This window comes from Colius striatus, chromosome Z (assembly GCF_028858725.1).
Source record: "Colius striatus isolate bColStr4 chromosome Z, bColStr4.1.hap1, whole genome shotgun sequence".
Classification (NCBI taxonomy): Eukaryota; Metazoa; Chordata; class Aves; order Coliiformes; family Coliidae; genus Colius; species Colius striatus.
This window is the reverse complement of record NC_084790.1, coordinates 42,342,701-42,363,013: the sequence shown is the minus strand read 5'-3', so window position 1 is coordinate 42,363,013 and position 20,313 is coordinate 42,342,701. Positions and strand designations below refer to the sequence as shown.

Here is a 20,313-nt window from a genome sequence, read left to right as displayed (position 1 = left end):
AGAGAGAGGAGAAATTCACAATGCCACTGTTGGAGCATAAGGTGTTTTCAATGGCTGAAGTTTCTCAAACCAAACTCGTTAAGAGTTTTATTGATGCAGAAAATTGTTTTAGATTCAAAGAGGATCTCACTGAATACAGTTTGATCACTTTTTAATGATACTTGATATTTGTATGCCTTCCTCTAATTGTATATTTTGGATTAATGTTTTGAGTGCGTTGATCTTCTGCTTCCTCCCACAGCAGTAACATATTGTGCTAGCCAAGTAAAACTTCTATACTATATAAAGGGGAAAGAGAAGTTTTTCTATATATTCCTGCATATTTCAGATACCTTCGATCTTTTGGTCAAAACTGATATCCTCTTAGAGGTTCTCCTTTTTTATAAATATAGCATACTGGGAAAGTAAAATGAAAAAGAACATGAAAGATTGAAATCATTCACAGGGAGCCTGACGAATAAGAGATGCTCATAGACTGCAACTACATAACACTGCAAAATTTAATGCTGGAGATGGATAACTCCATGAACTAGTAATAGAGCACACCCTTTGATTTGTGTCTCTGCCAACACTGGTGTAATTCCTACTCCATTTTTTTGTGCTGGAAGACAGTCTACTCTTTAGTTTTCCGAGCAGAAGAATTCTTTGGCCAGAAGACTTGTTCTGCCTGCAAAATCCACCTATCCTTGTCCTTCTGTCCACCTTATATTTAAGTCCTCCAATTACTTCTTGTTAGACAGTGTATATGCTAGTAAAGCTTTTCACCCTTATATTTCAATGTTAACTACATAAGCTTTCTATTTTATTATTTTTTTGCATTAGTCTCTACCAGTATCTTTTTTCCCTTCCCTTTTGATACTTTTAGAGCAACAAGCATTCATTCATTTGCAAACTTCTTGGTTGGGTAGTGCAAAAAAATTGCTATGGTGTACTGTATTAGTAAAGAGAGCGTTTTTAGTTGGGACCCTTGAGTGGATAAGTTTAAAAATGCCAGTTGGAACTGTACTCCTTTTTTTTTTTTTTTTTTTTTTTTTTTTTTTTAAATGTACTATCACATTATTAATTTTGCTTTATGGCAGTTCACAAAATTATGCTAAAACTCTTTTAGAAAGACTTTTCCTCTGTCAGTGGGTCATTCTCTCTTGCTATTTTTTGTACAGATTTTCTCACTTTGACCAATACCCACAATTTTGTATTTGCTGCTCTACCTCAGCTATGAACATGTTCACTAAAGCCAGACTTTAAACAAAAATAGTCTGGTCTGCTGTCCTTAGAGATTTCTCCTTTTTTCTCTCAGATTTGATGGTAAATGTTAGTTTTGAAATCTTTCATGAAAAAGAACATGTCCTGGGGCTTAATCTCAGAAGAAACATTGCCTTAAGTAAACATTTTATATTTATTCTTTTTCCTTCAAAACACATTTTTGAGTTTCTCTAGGTTCCTTTGCTTTTTAGTACTCAAAGACACACACACATACACAGAGTCCAGGAAGCTGCTTTGTTTTAGTTACAAGTATGATGCCCAGCAACTCTGAAAGCTTGAACCTGGTAACAGTACCAGTATGGTGAATGAAAGAATTTAGATCTTGTTACGTTTTCAGGTGTATATTAAATTCTGTCACCTGAATTCCCCTTGAGATCTTCTGGATATCAGTATATGAGGACACTCTTCTCTTGTTTATTGTAATTGTCTGTTCCTTGTGCTTTTTCCAACTATGTTTGAAATGAAAATTTTGAGACCCTTTTTACTACGTAAATTCCATTTTAAATGCAGAAATCTCATTTCACAATTATTGATGAGTTTCACTTTCCTAGTGTGCATTGAATTTGCCTATCAATTTCAGAGTAGGACAGCAGCAGTAGATTTTCTTTACCTTCCTCTTGACAGTGTATATCTGGTTTCTATTTGCCCTGAAGTATTTCTCTAATTTTGCTTCTTTGGAGTTCTTTTAACTATTTGGGCATGGGATTTAGTTACATCACTATACTGTTTCCGTAAATCCTCTTTTTTATATTACTACAGAATAATACTATGTGTGACGTATAGATATGTAAAATATGGGTATTCAGAGTGTTGTGCACAAAATAGTTTTCAGGGAGAAGAAAGAAACAAAATGTGCTGCTTGCATTTGACATGTAGTCTGGTTTAATTAGAAAAATCAAAGAACACCAAGTAGTCTATATGCTTCTTTCTGGTTTTGTGATTCCCCATGTAATTATTCATACTATGCTGAAAAAAAGAAGAGTCTTCTATAACTTAATTTGTAACACAGATGAATCATGAAGATCTTTTTTATGATTTCGCTCAGAAACTGTGGCGGGATGACTTTTGGCAAGCCTGAAAGCGCTAAACTTTTGTAATTTTTTTGGGAGGGGGGGATGTGTATGTATGTGTGTGTATTAAAAAGAAATCTCTATATGTCTTTCATCAGTACTAAAAAGTATAAGTGACAGGAGGTATTACCTTCTTCACTTTTACATACTTTGGTGGTGCTGCTACTGCTTTTTTTGCTGGTATTTTTAATGCTTCTTTGGGTTTTTTTTTGGTATTTTCATGTTTCCTTAGGCTGTGAAACAAACTGCAAAGGCTTTAATTCTCTTTTTTGTTGCTTTTATCTCTTGCTGTTATATGTGAATGGTCTGATGAGTTGAAAGAGATGAGTTATTCCTGTGCTGCAAAACCAATGGAATGAAAACTGTCAGAGAGGAAACAACTTGAGCAATAATTTTATACCTGATGAAATGTAGAAGTATCTGACAACTCCTTTGGAGCTTGATTTGAGACTGTGGTGAACAGAGAGTTTTCTTCTGTTCAGAGTAGCACCTGTGCGTATGGTTAAACGTTCTCCTGACTCAGCATTGGTTGATCGTAACCATGTGCCCTTTTACTTTATGTAGACTTTTAAATCATATTGCTGCTCTGACTTGATACTGCTTTTCTTCATACTTTCTTCAAGCACAGTCTGAATGAAGTAGAAAGTCATAATTTGGTTTCACTCTTCTTTTGTTTATAGAGAGTGTACGAGAGATTAAGGTCAAAGAGATTAATTTCCGACATGAAGTTTGTGATTTATTTTGGTTAACAGAAGGGAAAGGACTTATGTTGCCGTACAGCATCCTCCAGGGAAGTTACCTTTTTGACTGCACTTATCAAATTTTTGTGGTTTCTAAAGCCCTGAACTGCTGGGTGAAGCCTTCACCCCAGGACAATCCCTCTGATACTAGATAAAACAAATAATCTCTTACCTTCTGCCCAATTGCCATACAAACTAAGATACTGTCCTTCATCCTTGTGCAATGCTTGGCCATGAAAAACTGTGTTGAAAACCTTGTTTTATCTTTGAGATAATGAAAATTTTATTTTCTTGAGAAATCCAAAGGTTGTTCTGGATTTTTGGACAGGATTCAACCCACTGCGGTTGTGTTATCGTCACTCAAAGGAAGAATGCATAGTGACCGTGAAGTCTTTTGAAGTGATATACTCTGAACAGCAGTATCGTATCTGCTTGTCAGAACTCAGCCAGTTCTTTCTTCTTGACCTTTTTTCCTCCAAGCCTTCTCCACTGGTAGCAGAGTTGTCAAATATGTTGACGAATGAGTAGGGCTGTGTCATTTTTGGGGTTTTGATACTTCAGCCTGTGTCTTATGTCTTATTCAGCTAGTGACTACAGAGAAAGTCATTTGAGGTGTCAGTGCTCCTTTTGAGACTCCAGAAGCGTGACTCCTCTGAAATACCAAGAAAATTTTGACAGATGTTGGTTAATAAGTTCAACCAAGGAATCTAAATGTATTTCTTTTCTTAGTTGTCTGAAGGGAGAATTTGAGATTCCTGCTCCAAACAGTATATGCCGTTTTAGTGTACTGTAACATTTCTATAAGGTGGGGACATCACCAGGACTCCGTTTCCCCCATTAAAACTGCTTCACTTAATTGGGAATCAGTTTTCCTCTGTCCAATTTTCCATTTTCCTGTCTTAAATGTCAAATACTTTACTGTCTTCCTGCAGCACAGGCAGGTAAAAAATGGAAGACATACAGGCATGTGCAGAGAAGAGTGCTTTTGGGTTCAGCCAGTGGGCTGAACACACACTCATGAAATGTAGCCAGACTAAAGAGGAAAGTTACTTTGTCCTCTGGAGAGAAGTGATGTCTCCTGGTGGGAGAAGGCCTTGAGCTGGTTTCCCTCTGTTGGAGTTTGAATCATCAGTCTTTATTGGGATGGAGGAGCTTGGGTATAGCAGTCACCATTCAGTGAGATTCTGAGTTGGGAAACTGACTGGTCATGATTTTTGTACTTCTTTCTGTGCTGAACATCACTTCAGAATAGTAGTGGCTATGTGCATATTCATTAATCTCTGGTAGCTACAAAATGAACAGCAACCTGTTAGGTTTTGTTATAATTTTTGTCATAAAGATGCAGATAAACTGGATCAATCTGATGTTTTGAAAACATGAAAGCAGCTGTATATGGTTGTATATGTTAAAATTGTTTTTATTTTTTTTTTTTAATTTCTATTAAATGGTAAAATCATCTGTGCAGAAGTTTGGAAACTGGAGTCTGCAGCTTTATCTCACATGGTCAAATACATAGATTCTGTTGTACCAATTTAACATTAAGTGTCCATACAGTTAAAAATTATTTTATTTATATATCCTTTTCTTCTCCTCTCCTGGCTGTGTGTGATTTCTTTAAGATGCCTTCAATATTCTGTTATTTGCATTCAAGTATTTCACTGCTGTCCCCAGTTCTTTCCTATCCTTAGTATTATAACTGTCTACCTTGGTTGTTTTCCCCCACCTTTCACATTATTTCTTTAGTGGTTTGAGATTTCTTTGTGCTTGTGTGATTTCTTTGTTTTGTGTGACCTATATGGCCTGCTATGTGTAAATCTGACTTTATTGAATAATCTTGAGCTTTCCTCAACACCTTCAAAGGATTGATCAGTCTTCTGGATATGTGTGCTGTATACTAGAAGACAACATAATTAAAAAATAAAATATAAAGGAAGACTGAGCAGAAGGGGAGCAGAGTTATGGTTGAAGTTTCAGCCTTAATTCTGAATTTCAGGAGCTCTGAATGCTTGGTTTGTTAGCATTAATGTTGCACTAATTTAAGGTATTTTTGCATGAGTGTGTGTGTGTTTAACCAACAAAGCATGAAATCCCTTGCTTCTGTTTGTGCCTATTAAATAGTGTCCACAAAAGAAACAAACAGGAGATGGATCCAGAACAAAGCAAAAATAATGGAGTATTTCACCCCAAAAAGGAGAGTGAAACGAGAAGTACAATGAGTAGGCAAAGACAGATTCAGTAGCCAGAGGCAGTGTCATGTGTTCGAGAGAGTAGCAGTTCAGGGACATTTTCTTCCCAGAGCTTCAATCTGTGATCTCTGGCCAGCACATATGTTAGAAGTGTTTTCCCACCCCTGCTAGAGAAACAATATTTAATGCTTTTCCCAGAACAAGTCTCCGTAGGGTCTTACAGAGACAGTTTAGGACTCTAAGCTCAAATACTGATCCACCTAAAACTGAAATCATCTGGTTGAGATAGCAATCCCTAAGCAGGATTAAGACTGACTAACTTCTTTTAGTTCTTGTATGTTTATACGTGCACATGCAGTATGCATGCACATGTGCAAGTAAAATGAAAGCAGCAGTGGTGCTGAATAATGCATTTTTTAAGCCCAAAGCACCTACTTACTTCCATTTTCCTGGATGTAGCAGTCCACTCTTTCCCTCTCCCAAACAGCATTTGAGTGACTGTGCTGGTTAGCTCTCCTTGACCCTGTATTTGTGGTAGTCAAATGTTTTCACAGAATCATAGAATCATAGAATGGTAGGGGTTGGAAGGGACCTCTAGAGATTATCTAGTCCAACCCCCTTGCCAAAGCAGGTCCACCTAGATCAGGTTACACAGGAACATGTCCAGGCAGATCTTGAAGACATCCAAGGAAGGAGACTCCACAACCTCCCTGGGCAGCCTGTGCCACTACTCCGTCACCCTTAGAGTGAAATAGTTTTTCTTTGTGTTTTAGTGGAACATTTTCCTATTCCTGCTTTTGTTTATTACCCCTTATCCTGTCACTGGACACTACAGAAGAAAGTGCTTTGTCATCCTCTTGACATCAACCTTTCCAATACTTGTGTTAATGAGATCTCCGTGCAGTCTCCTCTAGACTGAAAAGCCCCAGTTCCCACAGCCTTTCCTTGTATGAAAGATCTTCCAGTCCCCTGATCATCTTGGTGGCCCTGTGCTGAACTCTCTCCAGAAGTTCTCTGTCCCTCTTGAGCTGAGGATTCCAGAACTGGACACAGGGCTCTAGATGAGGCCTCACCAGGGCAAAGTAGAGGGAGAGAAGAACCTCCCTCAACCTGCTGGACACACTCTTCTTGATGCATCCCAGGATGCCATTGGCCTTCTTGGCCTTGAGGGCACATTGCTGGCTCATGTCCAGTTTATTATCAATCAGGACTCCCAGGTCTCTCTCTGCAGAGCTGCTGTCCAGCAGGTCAATCCCCAGCCTTTCCTGGTGCGTGGGGTTGTTCCTTCCCAGATGCAGGACTCTGCACTTGTCCTTGTTGAACCTCATGAGGTTCCTCTCTGTCCAACTCTCTCTGAATGGCAGCACAGCCTTCTGGGGAATCAGCCAGTCCTCTCCCCTCATCTAGCCAGCTGATTATGGCCTCTCAGATGGCTATCAGGTTGTTCAAACAGTTTTATTTCATTCCTCTCCAGCACTTCCTCCAAGTGGCCTCGTTTGAGTTCAGAAGTTGTTTGCAGTACCTAAAAGTCAGCTTTTTATAGGACAATCAGTCATAGAGCAAGTCAGGTTTGGGAATCAATGAAAGAAACTTCCAGGTCCATATCTGACAAAGATTTCAAGACCAATCAGGCTATTAGTTCAAGTTTCTCTTATGCCCTTTGGATGGTCTAAATGAAGTGGAAAGCACCTTGGTTTTTGAAAGGACTGAATGCTGGTTATGAATTGAACAACTCTCTCAATGTTTTTTATATACTTGTGTCTCGAATTTCAGGAAAGGCTTCTTTTGTTATTTCTTGCAGTTTTGTGCATTTCAGACAGCACTTTAATACGTGACAATATCTTAAATAATGATGTAGCTCTAGTCCATGCTTTATAACATTTTTCAGGATACATTTCCTATCCATAATCAAAAGCAGAATATGGGATGTAATTTTATTTGCATGGTCAATGACCTCTGAATTTTCTAGTCTCTGCAGATCTTGTGCAGCTGCCAAAGTTGTGACAATAGATGTTTAGTCTTTATAATGAATGCCTAAATAGCCCTTACTTTGTTAGGGGCCAAGTAACTTTAAACTGTTTAGAGAACATAAAGGTAGAGGTTGTACTGTTTTATAGTTGTATTTCCAGTGGGAAAGAAGTTCATTGAGCCTGAGTAAGGAGGATTATGAAACAAGTTTAGAAAATTTAAATACATTATTACAAGTAGTCCCTAAAATATGTAGTACAATTTTTCGTGTCAGACAATGGTAAGTGGTATACACAACAACTTAAATTTCAGCACCTTTTGAAGCTAGAACACTTAAAGTCTGGTTTTTATTCCAACCAAACAAAAATATCTACTACAGGAAATAAGCCTTCCAGAAGGACAAAGTCATGAACATAACAAAGATAGGGGAATCATATAAAATACATGAGTGGTCTGGAGGGAGCCATTTCCCTGTCTTCTGGGCCTATGTATCTGCTCTGTCTTAGGAACTTTCATACCTAACTGTGCTTACTGATAAAAGGCGAGTGGGTGGCAGCTCTACATGTTCTGCTTTGGACATACAGTTTAACTTGGATTTTTGATCATATATTTGATCAACAGTATGTAAGGATTCTCCATACTGAGTTACAATGAAGAAATATGTACGAAGGAGATAGTGAACTTCATAAACCAGCCCCTCCATCACCCACAGAGCATCCCACGTGTTCTACAAAGAACACAAATTAACATTGACAGAATTGTAGGTTATTAAATGTCATCAGGCCTGCAAGTGTCACATCTGGTTGCATAAAACCTGACATAGTGTCTGCACAGATAGAAGCACAGACTTCCATCAGTTTATCTGTTCCTTCGTGTATTTCAGTAAGGCATTAAGAATTTGTCACAGCGATGCTTTGCTGGTGGTGACAAGTTGAATACTATTTAAAGACTGGCAGCAAAAGGCTTGACACAACCTCAGGAGCTCTGGCAACTTTAGAAGTAATTTTTTGTGTCCTTCAGCCTGATGTCCATTAGGTTGACACTGTTTGAAGGTGCTCATATTGTGCAGTGAACTCAGTTGGCCTTTATGACTTAAGTACCAGAGTAGAACATCTACTGAGGCTTTGTAGAATCTGTGAGATATGCATAAAGTCATGTCACTGAGTAAAGCTAGAAGGCATGTTTACTCTTAGCTACCAATGTATACTTAAGACCAAACCTTCTTGAAAAAGAAGATTTTGTTAAATTTTAGTAGAAGTAAAGCTTTTATTTTTTAAGTATTTTGCCTTTATTCAGCTTAACTACTACTATAATTTTGTTTTACTCCTAAAATATTTCATTGCACATTTTTAAAAGCTGTAGAAGGTATTTTGCAACTTTACCGGAACTTCTCTCTAGCTTGCCTCCCCAGTAGCCTTCAGAGGGAGATCCTGAGTAGTTGTGTAGACAAACTAGGTTAAGGTTGTAAAGACTGGATATCTTTACCCAGTGCTATGATTAGCATGTGGTTAAGATGGGAAACAAAGAACTGGGGCTATGTAAAGGCAGAATGTGGGAGACATGACTGACTGCACAAATGTATTTTCTCTTCCTTGTTATAACAGATGTATTCCTGTGATATGAAAGGGGAAATCCTGCTTGAACAAACTGATAGCCTTCTATGATGGTGTAACTGGCTGGCTACATGAGGGGAGAGCAGTGGATGTCATCTACCTTGACCTCAGCAAGGCTTTTGACATTGTCTCCCGTAACATCCTCATCAGAAAGCTCAGGCAGTGTGGCTTGGATGAGTGGACAGTGAGGTGGATCGAGAGCTGGCTGAATGACAGAGCCCAGAGGGTGGTGATCAATGGCACAGAATCGAGTTGGAGGCCTGTGGCCAGTGGAGTTCCACAGGGTTGGGTTCTGGCACCAGTCTTGTTCAGCATCTTCATCAACAACCTGGATGAGGGGACAGGGTATACCCTGAGAAAGCTGGCTGATGACACGAAAGTGGGAGGACTGGCTGATTCCCCAGAAGGCTGTGCTGCCATTCAGCAGGATCTCAACCAGCTTGAGAGGTGGACAGAGAGGAACCTCATTCAGCTGTCATTCAGCCAGCTCTAGATCCACCTCACTGTCCACTCATCCAAGCCACACTTCCTGAGCTTTCTGATGAGGATGTTGTGGGAGACAGTGTCAAAAGCCTTGCTGAAGTCAAGGTACATGACATCTGCTGCTCTCCCCTCATCTAGCCAGACAGTTATGAACTCATAGAAGGCTACCAGGTTGGTCAAACAGGATTTCCCCTTGGTGAAGCCATGTTGACTCCCCCTGATAACCATCTTTTCCTTCATATGTTCAGTGATAACATTCAGGATGAGCTGTTCCATCACCTTTCCAGGTATGGAGGTGAGGCTGACCGGCCTGTAGTTTCCTGAGTCGTCTTTCCTGCCCTTTTTGAAGACTGGAGTGACATTGGCCTTTCTCCAGTCCTCAGGCACCTTGCCTGTCCTCCATGATTGTTCAAAAATGATGGAGAGAGGCTTAGCAATCACATCAGCCGCTCTCTCAGCACTCTAGGATGCATCCCATCAGGACTCATTGACTTATGAGCCTTAAGCTTGGCCAACAAGTCTTGAACCTCTTCCTCTTCCACCCAGGGCAAGTCCTCTGCTGTCCTGGCCATCCTGTTATCCTTGCTGGACTGGGCTTCCCAAGGGTCAGCCTTGGCCATAAAGACTGAAGCAAAGAAGTCATTCAGTACTTCGGCCTTCTCTACATTCTCAGACACCAGGACACCCTCAGTGTTTAGCAGCGGGCCCACATTCCCCTCACCATCCTTCTGCTGCTGATGTACTTGAAAAATGCCTTATTGCTGTCCTTAACTTCCCTGGCTAAATTTAATTCTAGAAGGACTCTAGCCTTCCTAGTTGCACCCCTGCATGCCCTGGCAGTGTTCCTATACTCTTCCCAAGAAGCCAGCCCCTGTTTCCACCTCTCATAGATGGCTGCTTTCTGCCTGAGTTGTCCCAGCAGATCCTTGCTCATCCATGGAGGCCTCCTACCTCCTTTTCCTCCTTTCTTGCGCATTGGGACACACTGATCCTGGGTTTGAAGGAAGTAGTGCTTGAAGATTGACCAGCTCTCATTGGCACTCCTGTCTTCTAGAATCATATCCCATGAGATCCGTCCAAGTAGATCTTTGAAGAGGCCAAAGTCGGCTCACCTGAAATCCAGGGTCACAATCCTGCTTTGTTTCCTGCCTCTTCCACACAGGACCTTGAACTCTACCATCTCATGGTCACCGCAGCCGAGGTTGCCTCCAACCTTCACATCCCCTACCAGGCCCTCTCTATTCGTCAGTACCAGGTCCAGCAGCACACCCCTCCTTGTTGGTTCCTCGGTCATCTGTGACAAGAAGCTGTCGCGAACAATCCGTAGGAACCTCCCGGACTGTGTGGAAGGGGCAGCACTTTTTTCTGTAGTGTCCAGTGACAGGATAAGATGAACAAAAGGTGGAACAGGAAAAAGTTGCACTTAAAGAAAAACAATTTCACTCTAAGGGTGAGGGAGCCCTGGCACAGACTGCCCAGGGAGGTTGTGGAGTCTCCTCTGGAAGTCTTCAAAACTCACCTGGACGAGTTCCTATGTGATCTGATTGAGGGTTGGACTAGATAATCTCTAGATTATCCCTTCCAACCCCTACCATTCTGTGAAGGTGACAAATGTTGGGGAAAAAGGTGTTATTTTATACTGAGGTTGTGAAGACCTATCTTGGACATTACTGAGTAATTAAACCCTATGCCTTAGATACTAAACTTCCTATTTTTCCCAGAACAGTAAATTTTTAGATTTTTTTTTCATAGAACTTGCCCATTTTGCATATAAAGAAAAATGTGATGAACCTTACTATGGTCTTAAATGTCCTTTTGGCTGAGCTTGGCCTACTTCAGCAGTACTGTTTGAGGGACGTGAGTGGTACTACAAAGTAGACTTTCTGTAAGAGATTTTTATTCTATTGTAATATGATTAATGTATTCTTCTCTAGGGAAAGTGTGAGAGCTGCATATTTATGAATAGAGTTATGTCCAACAAAATTTATTTCTTTACAAGCTGTACTCTTTACCAGCTGATATTGTAAGGTAAAACACAAGACAAAGCAAGACAATTGTGCAAAGTTCTCTGATTCCTTCATAATACAACAGGTAGAGCTTGGCCAACAGCTACTCAGGAGCTGCTCTGATGTTCACATCAGGAATTGCGTGAAATTACAACAGGAAGCATAATTATGCATACTTGACTACAGAATTAAGCAGAGCATGTGTCTGTCTTGTTCTATTTGCACTGTTCATGTTATTCAGTAAATGAATCTCACTTTCCTCTGTCCAGCATTGTGTGATTAGGTGAAAAATTAAGAGGTATATGTATATTTTTGTATAAAGCTGTTGTATATTTTTTCTCAATCTACTAATTGTTGATTTTATCAAAATAGTTACAATAATAATTTTTAGAACTTTATAGAATAAACTTTTGCAAATAAAAGTAACTTCTTCCTTTTTTTTTTTTTTTGTGTGTGTGTCTGTGTGTGTTTGTTTGTTTTTCCCTGCCCTTGCAGTGTTTTAGAGCACTTTGCTGCAAGGGACCACCACCCCCACGACCTGAATATGACTTGGTTTGCATAGGCCTTACTGGTTCTGGCAAGACAAGTCTTCTGTCACAGCTTTGCAGTGAAAGCCCGGAGAATATAGTGTCTACCACAGGTAGGATGCTGCTTTTATTCCATGCTGTGCTGTAATGTTGCCCAAAGATAATTTTTGAAACATATAACAAAAATAACAAAAGTTATCTTCCTTTTGAAAGTACATAATGGATTGCTTGGAAGCTACTACTACTTACTCTTTCAGGGTTTGGTCATACATTGGAGAATATCCATGAAAATACACGATTTAGAATGTGTTCAAAGTAAAAACATACATTGTGGTATAATAAAGTAGAACTACTGGTAACATTCAGTAACTCTGTAGCATGGACACACATTAAAAGATTTATTTTATCTCTTTTTACCTTTGGTTTTTAAGCAGTCTTGTCATGTGGAATTCATTAGGTAGAGGTGTCAATACCTAACTCAAGTTAGAAGACAATTCTAGAGTTATTCAACCACTTTTAAAATTCTTTTACCCCTCTCCTGAGCTTTATGAGTTCACCTGGAATTAGTGCAAATTATAATTTAGCACTTTAGATCCTGAAAGAAATAGCAACAATAATGTAAATAGCAGTATCAAACAAAATAAATAAGGAAAATATTATTAATTTAAAAATTAAATTTCTTAAGGTTTCTAGGTAGTTGCAACAAAATACCATTATTTAGTTAGGCAACTTGAGGAATAATATCAGAATCTGGAGGAGATGAGGAAGCATCTAAACAAAAATTATACATATCTAGGCAATTCAATTTATATAAAATATATCTGTATTTACCATACCTGTGCTAGGTCAGAAAATATTTTTATGAATCCAAGAATGGAATGTGATAACTTCTGGACTCACTTTTCAAACTATAAGCTGTATTTTTCCTTTTCTTATCAATGCCACTCAAGCTTTTCCTCATTTCTAGGAAGAGTTCAGGATTTGTTTTAAGGTAACCCTAAGGGCAACAATAATATTTCCTGTTTCCTTCATGTCTTCCTGCACTTTCCACTACTCAGTCTAGCATCAATTATAGTTGGTGTCCTGGAATATCTTATTATGTTGATTTCAGAGACAAAATATCTTGTTTCAATTAAATGATAGTTAATAAACTTTGGGTTAAATAACTTTTTTCAGAACTTCTTTACTCAATTCCCAGATAATGTAATCACATTAAGAGTACTTGTGCTGTAGATAGATGTAAATTCAATGTCTGTCTAGACATTTTATGCTGAAAGAGCAGGCATTTTTTTCCCCTATATAAAGTATCATATATACTTATAAGGATGCATGCACTAAACATGAATAATTGTGTATATATATATATATATATATATATAGTATATTGATGTATTACTTGACATCTTTGACATTCCCTTTCTCTGGACTGTCTCAATTTAACTAAGGGGAAAACATCAGACTTTAAAAAAGTTTTTTAGTTTTAAGTATTTAACAGGCTGATAGGATTCATAAATGCTTCTGGTGTGCTTGTAACCATTTTAATACATACCAATTAGATGTGAGTCTTTCTATTAATAACATTTATAGACAGGATTAATGCTGTAGGTGTAACTAAAACCTGTAATTTTTAAGAGAACAGTGATTTGAATTGCACATTGTTTTCCGTATCTCCTACAAATTGCAGAAGGATCAGTTCATATTACTTTTAGTCTGAAACCTAAATTTTAGTTCCAGATATATTTAAAGATGGTTTTACAAAGGTATGTTTTGTAGTAACTTGTTACCAAATTGTAGCATGGCCTGAATCGAAATTTTATGCTCAATCTGGTGTGCCAATTATTTAATAGTATCATTAAAACTTTCATTGCTTCTACTGATTTGCTCACTGCTCACCCCTCCCCCTCTTACCACTGATACTTTTAAACATCGTAATGAAACAGAATTTCACATGCAAAATACTGATTCTTGTTGAAAAAGTAGTGTTTTCCTGAGTGTATATAATTGATTTCAAATGACCTTTTTAACAAATAACTTACTCTTTATTTCTTCTCTTAGGTTTTAGTATTAAAGCGGTGCCATTCCAGAATGCCATCTTGAACGTAAAAGAACTTGGAGGTATAGCACTTATCATTTGATTTTAAAAACATGTCGAAGTGTTACTTGTTTTAAACTTAAAATCAATTAATCAGTGTGGCTAGAATTTAAAACCTGTGTTTCACCACAGCACGTAAAGTTTGGAGAATTTGCACAAATGCTGACTACAAAGAGCAGAAAGTAAAAAACAGGAAGAGTAGAAGGCAGATTAATGTGGTGTATCCCTTTAATGTAATTTCTTGGATTGCAGTGGTTAAGTTATACAGAAATACAAATTGGACTGTAATTATTGTACAGCTCACGTGGCAGCTCCAGGAAGTGTGTTTCCTGTGTTTATTGTATATATAAGCTTTTAATGACAAGCACTATCTCAGGTAACTGTGACTATTTAGCAAAAGCGATATATTTGCTGCACCACTGAAAGTCTTGCAAAGGAAGCCAGCTTCAAAAGAGTTATAGTCTCTGAGATCTGTTCTCTTGTTGAATTTCTTGGGTTTTGGAGGAATAATTGTTTTGTGATTGCGTGTTTTTTAATTGTCTGTATACAGATAAAGATATTTGACTGTCCAAATCTGACCCAAGGTCTTAAGTGATCAAGACATAGCTCTGTTAAAAGAAAGAAAACTGTCTCCTAGTAAGGGTTCTTGTGCAGTCTGATTTCATCTAAGCATTATTCTAATTTAAAACCCCACATATTTATATTCCATAATTTCTATAGATCTTCTTTATTATCTATGTAAATACAGTAAAATGAAACTTTAGATTAGATTTTCAACAAGGTTGAAAACTCTTTTAAATCCTCTGGGGTAAAAGTTAACTTGGTTCTTGAAGGAGGTTTCATGAAATCCAATCAAGTTTCACGATGTTATCGAAAACTGTTCCAAACAGGCTTTGAGTTAAGCACATATTAAAGGGAGAGCATTTCCTCTTTACTGCAATTGGTCCGTGAATATAAACATATGTGTTCTTGTTTGAGCATGCATACTGTAAAAGAATCAGAAGTTTCCTTCGATTAAGGTATTACTCTACAGGGATAGTGTTGGATCTGCTTGAGTGTGTTATTTGCAAAATATGCACTCAAGTCACTTTTTGGATTTTTTTTTTAGACAAAGTGAATCATATATTCTACTGCCTAATCTCTATGAAATATATCACTTGTATAGGTAAATGCAATTCTTGCATTAAGAATTGAAATGAGGTAGCAGCTCCTTGTTAAAGTCTCTTCCTTAACCTTTTCTGATCATACAACTTTTATTTTATGCAGGTATGTCTGTTATGAGAAACCTTAACTCAGTGGAGTGCTTTGATGTCTCAGGACAGGATGTTGTAAAATAATACAGAAGATTTGGGTTTTTTCACCCATTTATCTCTTTCCAGAGGCAGAAGAAGGATCAGAAAGTTTTTACTCCCTCCTTCCTTTGTCTTTAACTATGGTTGTTTACGTGTCTGCACTTATTACTGGTATCATCTGGTTGAAATATTGGAGAAAGATGCTAATTCTGATAGCTTTTCATTGCCTGGGTAAGGGAGCTAATGCAAGCTTCCAAAAATTTATCTTCCAAAATATGACCATCAGCATTTAATCTTCTAGTTGAGAGATGTGTTCCTATTTGATGAAGGTAACACCTGAACTTTCTGGAGCATGCATGATTTCTATCTTTCTTTATATGAAAATAAAAGCATCTTACATATTTAATCCTTGCTAAATTTTATCTTGGAATTTCTGCTTCTGGTGTTGAAGAGAAGACTATGTTTTTGTTCTTACTCCTGTTTTTTACCTTCAGCTGTTAGGGTGTTTTCTAAGTTCTTTTTACTGTAGTATGGAGGTCATACCCACACATTTTATCTTGGAACCTTCAAGGAAGGTAGAAAGGCATCTGTTTTTTCAATGTCCATTGTTACATATAATTCAAAGGGTGAAGTTTTATATTGGCTTAATTTTTGGAACTCTGTTTTAAAAATGCCATTTAGGTTTAGGTAACTGAATGCTCCATAATGCCTTTGTGCAGCAATACATTATCAGCTGATGTTGAAAAAACTTACAGCAGGTCACACTATTTAAGGTTCTTATATTCAGCAGCCAAGCATTTAGGTGAAACAGATGCTGACTGCGTACAATCCTCTGTTTGGTTGAAGCAGTTATCTTTCCTTCAGGTTGATGATTTTTACCATGCTGATTGCCTTCTGCAGCTGCTAATGAAACCAAGTTTTATTTCTTAATTTCTGTAGGGACTGAGAATTTTCAGACATTTTCTGTATGGAAAACAGTCTCTATTCTTGTGTGTCTTCCTGTTACGATTATCTCTTCATCAGCCTATACAATTTGAGTCATGGAGCTACGTTTGCTGTGCTTTTTGCAGAAATTTTTCTTTGAAGTACATGACACTGGAATATTTTTTAAAAAACCCTGTTTCTGATTTTTTTTTTTGTTATGTTTGTTTTCTAAGTCAGAATGCCCTCCTACCAGAAAATAAGGTTTTAATCCAATTTCGTAAATGTTAAGTGTTTTATTTAAATTTAATTTGATCCTGAATAAGTAAGAATATGTATAACTTTCAAATCAAGCATAGGCCTGCATGAATTACTTCAAAAGGAGGTCTTGCTTGACTTACTACTCAAGTTGAGGTGCTTGTTCTCTAAGTTTTTGTTTTGATATGTCAATAAACCCTTCCTGCTCTCTGATTTTTTTTTTAAACTACTGTTTTGTTTCAAAAAATTTAGTACATAAGATAATGTGTAATTAGGTTACTGTGGAGATGTACTGTGCCCCTGGTCCACACGCTTTCAGAATGAACTCTTACCAGGACAGATGGAAATCTCTATGTTATGCAACTTAGCTGAGTAATGGTATAGAAAGAAATTACAAATGTTATGATTTCCTGTTACAGTGCAGCAATCTCTGGTGGCATTGTGTACATTGAACAGAAAGGTGAGTGGGGAAATACTAGAAAAATAAGGCAGAAGATAACATTTGTTGTTTACAAGGTTCTGACTTTGCTGAAAGACATTGTGAATGGTGAATGCTGAGATTTATTCTCAAGTCAAATAATGAGGGTATAAAGGCAATAGGAAAATTTTTCTTTGTTTCTGACAAGTTCCAGCCTGTAGACATGGTGCTTCAAACCACCATATTTATTTAGTCATTTGCTGTTGTAATTGCTGTCAAAACAGAATGTAAAGTTGTGGTGTCTGTTGTGACATAGATACTTATTCAAGCCTAAATCAAGATTTTAGGTCCTTTCTAGAGGTCAGCAAATAATTTACAGGCTTTTGTTTGTTGTTTTTTGGGTTTTTGTAGAATAAGTCTATTCAATGATTTAGTTTTCTCTCTCTTAAATGAAGACTTAGAAACTGCTGGTGAGATGCTAAATACTGAGCCTGGTCAAATGTAAAAGAATATTCTGATATGAACAGCACTTTTTCTTCTACCAAGTTTAAAAATACTAACAAGGTGTTATAGGATTTAGTAACATTCTGTGTTTTATGACAGTATATTTTGTATTGTCATGTTTGTGTTATGTTTTTGCAATCCACCCAAAGGCCTTTTTCACAAGTGCAGAGAATCAATGTGTTGTGTAGTCATCTTTGAAACTTCACGTAAGACAAAGTGTGTTAAGCACTTAGCAAGAGTGGAGTGGTTAGTATCAAGGATGCTTGAGTCTCCAGTTGGTTAAGTGTACCCAGGAAAAGAGAGATGAGAACTGTCCTCCCCACTGATGTTCATTCTGAAGCTTCATGATCAAAGTGATAAATTCATGTTCATATTCACTTAATTTTTGGTACTCTGTTTTAAAAATGCCATTTAGGTTTAGGTAACTAAATTCTCCATAATGCCTTTGTACAGCAATACATTATCAGCTGATATTGAAAAAACTTACAGCAGGTCACACTATTTAAGGTTCTTATATTCAGCAGCTGTTGTCTGCTGTTGAACTTGCAACTCCATTTTCTTCAGGCTGAATCAAAGCGTAGAATATAGCAGCCTACTTTAGCATCAGAAGTAATATCTCCATCTTATGAATTTCACCCACAAACAAACAAAAATATTTTAACTTTTCATTCTAGACTGAAAATGCCTTGATCCTTTTAAAGGCTAAAGCAATTTTAAACTTCTGTGAGCCAATCAGCATAAAAACTAAACAGACAGAAATAGACAGCTATGGTTGACTGACTGCTTCCTGTGTATGCCTCCTAGTCTGAAGTGCCACAGAGAAAAAGCAGTTTTGAGCTTTATTTGACATGACCTGCAGTATTACCAAAGCTACCATCGGAGGAGGATGCATCTGAGCCTTGTAGGGTGTTGGTGGCAGTTGTCAGCCTGGGGAGTTACCGAGTCCTCCAGCAGAACTGGAAGAAAGGCAAATATGGGGTAATGGATAGAGAGGAAACTGGCAGATGATTTTCTTGTTGTCAACCATTTTTTTGCTACTGCTAAAGTGCTGAGTGCATGTTTGTGCCTTAAAAAAATAGAAAAAAAGAAAAAAAAAAGGAAAAAAGTAAAAAATAAGTTGCGAGGTTGATTTTGGGAATGACTGTCAAACATTAAGTCCATTTTAGTGTGGTGTGCCACCTGCTGCAAACAAATAAGTCTTCAGACTGCAGGTTCATATAAATGTTACAGCATATTGCAGGGCACATATTTTTCTAATCTTCCTGTTGAAATAATCGGTAATATTCTTTAATGGACTTTAAAAATTAACCTTATCTTTATGACTAGAACAAAAGATTCTTGTTTGTAATTGTGTGTTTTATTTTAAAATGCAATAAAATATGCATTCCTAAATAGATCAAACGGACTTTCTGCAGGCAAATGTAAATACAGTGGTTTTAAAAATTCCAAGTGCTCGTAACCTGAATGTTGTTCTAGCAGTTTTAAATATCAGAGTAGGTGGAGACGCAATGTTGCAAACAACATGTGTTAGCTAATAGGGAAAATACTGAAGGCTTGACTTCCAGACAAATCTCACTGGGGAAGTATGTATGTGGATGAGTCCGTCAGTGTGGAGAAGTTTCATGTAAAGTGGGTATTTTAGAAAGGATTAATAACTTTATTTAAAACAAAACAAAACAAAACAAGCTAACAGGCTGAAAAATAGCTAGAGTTAAAAAAATCCTCAAACTAAAACAACAAGAAATCTTCAAGGGGAATACTAGGACATCTAAATAGAGAGTATGTCAGAGATAGAAAGGGAGCAACTATTTCTCTTAAAAATATGCTAAGATTTCTAAGATTTCAATCAGCTTCTTGATTATCTAAGAAAATATCATTTTACTTGCGAGGAAATGATAGAAAGGGAAGTTACAAATACTACACCAATTTAGAATCAGTTATTTTTCAGTTATTTTCATAAGATTTTCTTGAGGTGATAAGGTAGAGTGTATTTAAAGATTTTGCAAGAATGGATGAGAGGTTTTTTTTTTTTTTCCTTCCTTCTTACTCGCTCACCCAGGGGTCAGTCTTTCATGCAAAAAGATTTTGTGGCACACTTGACATATTTCTTGGCTTCTCTTCAACTTTTTGCTAATTAGAAAGAGTCTATTTAATATTGGTAGAAGAATAATCTATGTAATTTTTAAGTCAACTGTAAACCCTTAAAAAATATCTAAGTGTCTTTATTTCAGGTGAGTGGATGTTGTACTCCAAGTGGTGGAAAAATTGAGTACAGCCTACATTCCTCCATGGCCCTGGGTTAACTATTTTTGGTGGGAAGGAAAAAAAATTCTTCCCTGGATTTAAGACTATAACTTCTCTGGAGCTGTGATGTATTTTGAGGTGAACAAGAGCTTTCAAGCACAAGCTAGAGTATCTTGAAGCAAAGGCTGCATGACATTCATTATGCTCTTAATGGAGACTTGCTGCAAGTTTGACAAGTTACAAATTTGACACCTTTGAATTGCTTTCAGTGAATTTTTTTTTTGTAATGCTATTTTCTGTTCTCCTCTAAGTACTGAAAAGAAGGGAATTGAAGGTTGCCTCCAACTGCTGTGAATGAAGATCTAAACAGAAATATTTGTAGTTGAAAAGATTTGCAGCTATTCGTTTTGAAAAAAAAATTACAGAAGTGCACAATTGTACAACTTGTTTTGGATGGGTATTAAACTGCATATAACTCTCCAACCCTTACCCCAGCTTCCAAGGGGCATTTGCGAGGGTATTACTGGCACCTATAAAAATCACAAACAGTATTAATATGGACATACTAGATACTTGACTGATAATAAAAAAGTGCTATTTGATATTTTTAAACAACAGTCAAAAACTTTCTAAAATTTTGAATAATTAGCTGAATAAACTTGTCCTGTAGTAGTGCTAAATGTCATCACTAAACATAAGAAGGAAAATGTGGTTATCAGAGGGGTCAA

The 20,313-nt window shown here is 37.3% G+C and overlaps 1 protein-coding gene across 4 annotated transcripts in view; it reads left to right on the top strand.

Annotated features, from left to right (window-relative positions):
• Window positions 1-20,313, top strand: part of ARL15 (ADP ribosylation factor like GTPase 15) — a 226,547-nt gene that overhangs the window by 79,177 nt on the left and 127,057 nt on the right. For all 4 annotated transcript variants that reach the window (XR_009820879.1, XM_062018555.1, XM_062018553.1 and 1 more), the window contains 2 exons: window positions 11,825-11,969; window positions 13,912-13,971. Coding sequence is in view for 3 of the 4 variants with exons in the window: in XM_062018555.1 (XP_061874539.1) it covers window positions 11,825-11,969; window positions 13,912-13,971 (205 nt within the window). In the remaining variant the exon portion in view is untranslated. The remainder of the gene's footprint in view (window positions 1-11,824; window positions 11,970-13,911; window positions 13,972-20,313) is intronic.